General features: G+C 33.7%; 1 protein-coding gene across 1 annotated transcript in view; it reads left to right on the top strand.

The window, feature by feature from the left end:
* The window catches only part of LOC149788975 (alpha-L-fucosidase-like), a 37551-nt gene extending 33058 nt beyond the window's left edge, over positions 1-4493 (top strand). The window contains exon 8 of the mRNA XM_089975131.1: positions 1020-4493. Within this exon, the coding sequence (XP_089831257.1) occupies positions 1020-1281 (262 nt within the window). The 3' untranslated portion in view covers positions 1282-4493. The remainder of the gene's footprint in view (positions 1-1019) is intronic.
* Positions 4494-6313: the final 1820 nt, after the last annotated feature.

A 6313-nucleotide genomic window follows, 5' to 3' on the forward strand; every position in this document is an offset into this window, starting at 1 on the left:
TGAATTTTGGCAAAGTTACGGTTTACTGCTTTTTAAGAAAAAAAAATAGCTTATTGTTTTAATGCATACTATATGTGAGTCGCACTTCGCTTTTTTTTATTTATTTTTTTAGGTCAGCATTATTTTGGGCTTTCTTTATTTCCATATCCATCACCCTTATAAGGGTTGCTGCCTTTTATAATTCCAATTTATTAAATCGAATGGTGCCAAAAGGTTGTTAATTTTCCTGAACGAGGTAGCTTATACAGTCTAACGACTGTATGGGGTTGGTATGTAGAGGGTGCTGGATATTTCTCTTTTGTTTGTCCTGATATTCCTCATGTGGAGAATTTTCCGGACTCAACCCGGGCCTGTTCACTTCGCGTAGCGCCATGTGACATAGCCCCATGGCATCCTCATCTCGTACTTTCTCCACATGTGGTCCCTGTCCTTGGTTTTCCTCAAAGAAAGAATTAGATATTAGTATCTCTAAATTTTACAAGGCAATTATTTTCCGATACAAATTACTTGGCCACAGGCCCTCATTGTTTCTACAATATAGCTTGTTAACATATATAAAGTTTTCTTTGTAAAGTTCCCATCTATATATAATAACTGTTGATGTTTGTATATGTTATTTGTATTAATTTCACTTATAACTTTATCTCTCTTAATTTGTGGTATTGGACATTGTACCATTACATGATATTTAGAAAAAGGACCTTTTTTACACAATGGACATTTTGGCGGTTCTCTGACCATTTGCCGTCTCACTGCTACCTCTCGTGTCAACCACGCATCATGCATGTATTTGAAGCAGAGGCTTTGTATTTTCAGGGAGCCTAGTTTTTTTGTATTTCATTACATCAAAACACTGATATGACCTTTATGTTTGTTATTGCTAATTTAGTAAGAATGTATGACCATGTAGAGCTATAATACAAAAATTGTTGGTCACTAACAACTGCTTTGCAGGCAAATGTTAAAGAGCAGAGCATAGTTTTATATAAAATTTCTTAATACATGTACATTACTTACAGGTACACATCAAAGAAAAGTGAGACAGGTCCTAGAGCATATGCAATTGTACTGAAATGGCCAGAAACTGACATTTTGTATCTTGGGTCTCCTTCACCATCCAGTTCAACAAGAGTTACTCTCCTTGGCTACTCTTCACCCATTCCTTGGAGGAAACCTGCATCTCAGCCATCAGGGATTGAGCTTTTGATTCCAGTTATTTCAGTAAATGATATTCCATGCCAGTGGGCATGGGTCTTCATGATGGAAAATCTGGCTAATTGAGCTGTAGTGCATCAACACTTGTCTTTATTTCATTTTTAATTTTTTTGTTTAGAACTTGCCATGTGTGTGTGTTAACTAATGTCAACATATGGTAGGGAGAGTTCTGATAAAGGTTTTGGAACCCTAAACTATATCAGACTGGTTCTGACACCCCATTATAAACATAGGTTGGGTCGGCATGACATCACAAGCTTAGCGACATACTTTCCGCCATATTGAGGAGGTGAAAACAATTGCTTAGTAACAGTACAGTAGCGTTAGTTATGTTCGATATGCAAACCATTTTAGTTTACCTGTATTTTGTTTATTATTTCTGTTTTCTATTTAGAAGTGCTGCATAGTCTTCTGTAAAAGCAGGATATAAAACCACGAATGTGTCTGTTGAATATTGTTATAGACGTAATATATTTTAGGTTGATAAGGGTGGTAGTGGTGTGTATGTGCCAGAAGTCTGACATTTTCTCAATATAGCACAGGGAAATCTCAGACAACATGAAATCACCTTATCAGTAATATAAATGAACACAAGGAGTGCATGCATGACCACAACCCTCCGCTCGATTCGACTTTTCTCACGCGTCTTTTATCGCTTCAGAATCGCAAGAAGACTGAAAAACTACACATACGGTATACATTAAAAAAAAAGTGACGTATGCATAACTCTCGGACGATCATGTCATGAATCCAATCCACTGAATTAACCTTTATTTTGATCATTATGGTCACAAACCCTTTCTGTTAGAATCCACCAGATGGAAGTAGCTCATTCTACCAATGTGTTTGATTGATTTTCTAGAGGTTGCCACCTGGTAAGATTATCTGTTGTTTCTACTGATATTTTTTTCAAAACAGAAAATAACAGTGGAGAAGAAAATATGATACTTATATGAGAGATGTACTATTTATTATGATGATGATGAAAATGATTGAGAGAAGAAGGGGAAGAAAGAAAGAAATAAACAATAGGAAAGGAGAATATATTACCAATAAGGTGATTTCATGTTGTCAGAGATTTACCGTACTTTATTGATAAAACATCCGACTCCTGTGGTACCTGTCACGTACATGTGTACACGACAATATACGCCAATTAGTATCAAGGCAGTTTCAAGCTGTTTGTTATATAATCTGTGTATTGTACACTTTTCATTTATAAAATGAATATAAATGCAAGGTTCATAAGATCAGTTGGCCATTTTTGCAATGTCTTACGTTTACAAAGAGACGCTGGATAGCGATGCTAATGCACGATATTTACAGAAACTTAAAAGTTGTGGAAATTAATGATTGTCCTTATAAATTTCTAGCAAATATTTGGGTAAATTACCCAACAAAATGGCCTGAAGTGACTTGGCATGATATTTGCAACTATCATACAGATACACCTGGTAAGTTTGTTTTTTAACAAAATATTTCATTGAAGTAATTGAACACCTTTTTCTCAAACCTATTTTTCTTTAATTAAACTCTATAAAAATCTGAAATTTTCAGTCGATATTACTTGTGATCCTAATTATTTTTTGAAAGTTCTCATTAATTTATATTTTTCCATAATTATTATTCTTTATTTGTCCTATTAAACCTTGATTAATAATTATTTTTTGAAAGTTCTCATTAATTTATATTTTTCCATAATTATTATTCTTTATTTGTCCTATTAAACCTTGATTAATAAGTACTAAAAGTTGAGTATTTTTCAACCTATGTACATTTATCCACACTGCATTTATAACAATAGTTGCAAATCTTGGGCATATTTTAAAATGTTGTATAAATGTCACCCACACGTTCCTAAAGTCAACTGAACAATGGCGGCCGTTTTCACCTCGGCGGTTGTAACTATGCATTGAAAGTGCCCGGATTCCCGACCCAACCTATACCCTTTGAAACTGAATACCCGTGCCAGTAAGGTGTGATCTGGGCTAAACCGAACACCTAGGAATATCCATCAGGGGTAATTATGGTTGGTACTGTAAGCATCTTATTCGATTTATTACATCTGTTAATATGTGGCCTCAGTTTACCTCATAAAAAGACATTCTGATTTTGATCTGATTATTTTTGCTATGTGTCAGACACAGAAAAATTAACCGATCAAGAATTTCAGTTTAAAAAAACAACAAAAAAACTAGCTTTGTTTTGAACAGTTATTCAACCCCAGCCCAAAATTTTGGAAAATCCCTACCATCACATATAATGAATACCCCCTTCCCCATGAGTACTTTAGTTCTAAATTCACATGTTCTTCTAACTTTCAGTATTTTGCACAAGGCCTCATAATGTATTGTGACTAAATTTCATGTATTCACATCAAGTTGAATGCAGTAACATCCATACTTGCTTATAAGACGAGTCACTCTGCAAACTACACACACCCAGATCTGCTGTCACATAATGTGCTGGCTGATCTATGCAGTTTGTCAGGAGTAATCAGTAAAACAACATAGACCCTGCAGCACCAGTGCATTATGTTGTTTGCAGTTGGACTCTGCTTATAAGTATGTACAGTAATAAAAGGTACTGACTTGTCTTTGAATCTTATTCTTCTTGTATTGTGCTTTCAAACTTGGTACATATAAGATCACTTGAAACCTCCAGAATCCCATGCTGAACAATTCAGGTTTAGTTTTATAGATTTGTAAATATTTCCTTGCAGTGAAACTGTTTGCATGCACATCTTAAAGTAGCAAAATCTGCTGAATGTTTTAAAGAAAAATATCTTGTATGTGATATGTTATACATATTGTCATTTGCTTCACCTTTGTGCATGTACAGTGGATATTGCCATTTTTTAAGGTTTAACTTGGTTCATGTTTTTATATCCAATTTAATACATGAAACCTAATGTTTTTCATTAATATCTTTCTGATCATAAACTACCATATATATATATATATATATATATATATATATATATATATATATATATATATATATATATATATATATATATATATATATATATATATACATACATACATACATACATACTCATAAGTTGAGTACAACTGAAAACACCTCAGACCCAGATCTGCCAGTGCATTATGTTATGGCAGATCAGCATCTTTGTTGTTTGCAGTTGTACTTTACTTATATTTGAATATAAACAGTAAGCAGAACTTTCTGATGTATAAACAAACAGAAAAGATATTGGACCTCAAGGTCGATTAGATGCATCTGATCCACTCTCATTAAATAAAGAATTGTCATTATGCTTGTTACTATTATTATTATTATTTTATTATTAAATTGTTTGATGGCATTTCATCTCAGTTTCATAAGTCTCTTTTGAAATAGGATGAGAGATATTGAACACATAGTGGACAAACAAATGACCAAATGAATTAACTGGATGGCAAGGGAAGAAAATGATTTTCTGAAACCTGAGTGAAAATTAACATGAAAGAATCATTTATATTTTACATCTAAATATAAGAGAAAGAAAACATTTGAATGATATCAAGTTAAATGTGATATGCAATTTCACTGCATCTCAAACATGATGTTGGTCTCTGTCATTATCTAATGTTTGTAAAATGAACTCTTGTCCTGCATCACTGTTGTTACTTCTGTTCTTCATTCACTATACTGACATGGAAAGCTCATGTTTGAAGGAGTTTAGGTTTTCATGGGACATAACTCTTGCTTTAATACAAATTCTTGCAACTTTTTCTGTTGAAACGTTTTTTTGCACAAGTAAATAATTTTGTCTTGGGTGTAATGTGTATACTGTAAAATATGGATAATAAGCGTTACATTTATTTAAAAAAAATTAGTGAATTTTGTATCTTTAATCTTAAGTTATTTTAAAAGTAAATTACAACACAACTGTGTAAATTGGGGAGGTATAGGCTTATCAACCAACACTTACAGCAAATCATCTACTTTGACATTACATCACCCAACACTTACAGCAAATCATCTACTTTGACACTACATCAACCAACATTTACAGCAAATCATCTACTTTGACATTACATCACCCAACACTTACAGCAAATCATCTACTTTGACATTACATCACCCAACACTTACAGCAAATCATCTACTTTGACATTACATCAACCAACATTTACAGCAAATCATCTACTTTGACATTACATCACCTTTTACAGCACATTACCGTCCAATGATCACCTTCTTTAATAACACATCACCTTCTTTTATAGCACATCACCTACTTAAATTTGTCAAAAAATGTAGAGATTGCATAGAGGTTAGGTCTGGTTTGTTATTTTGATGGTCATTTAGTGCCAAGGCAATTGCACTGAAGTACCTTACCCAAGTACCATGGCAGCTAAATTGGGCTGATTTGATGGCAGGATTTTGACCCGTTAACTTTAAGTCACGAGCATGGCATGCTAACCACAGAGCCATCACAGCTCCTGCTTCCATCCATCACCTCTTACTAAAAACAATGCAGGTGAGTGTATTTGGCTGATTCTACATCCATGAGCCTGTAACTTCGTAAGGATCAGAATCATTATAAGAAGATTGCATTTCAAATCAGACTTATGATTCCATTTTACACACACACACACTCACTTTTGTTCCAAAAACATCTCATGGCCAAGGTACACATGTTCTCCTGCAGTCTTACTTATTATTTAGATTTAATAATACTTATACTGAAAAGATGAATATTGCAACAAGAAGAATCAACATAATAACCTGTGCTGATTCAACACAAAACTTCATGGCATTTTTTGCATTTATTTGAACCAGTTTAAAATTTCCCAGTCCGATGCCAAATTCTGCACAGTATATACAAGTTGGATCAAACTATGAACAACATATACCCTGATCTGCCACTGCATTATGTGCTAGCAGATCAGGGTCTAATTTGTTTGTACTCCCATCAAACTGCATTGACCCAGATCTGCTAGTGTATCATAAGATGGCAGATCTGGGTATGTGCAGTTTGTAGCTATATCCAACTTCTATGCAAATATCTACAGTACTTTTTCCATATCCTGGAAAAAAGTTTGGTTTGCAATATGTTTCCTCTCTTAACCATCAAATTTTATTGTGA

Source organism: Sinohyriopsis cumingii, chromosome 11 (genome assembly GCF_028554795.1).
Source record: "Sinohyriopsis cumingii isolate HCF-2022 chromosome 11, ASM2855479v2, whole genome shotgun sequence".
NCBI lineage: Eukaryota > Metazoa > Mollusca > Bivalvia > Unionida > Unionidae > Sinohyriopsis > Sinohyriopsis cumingii.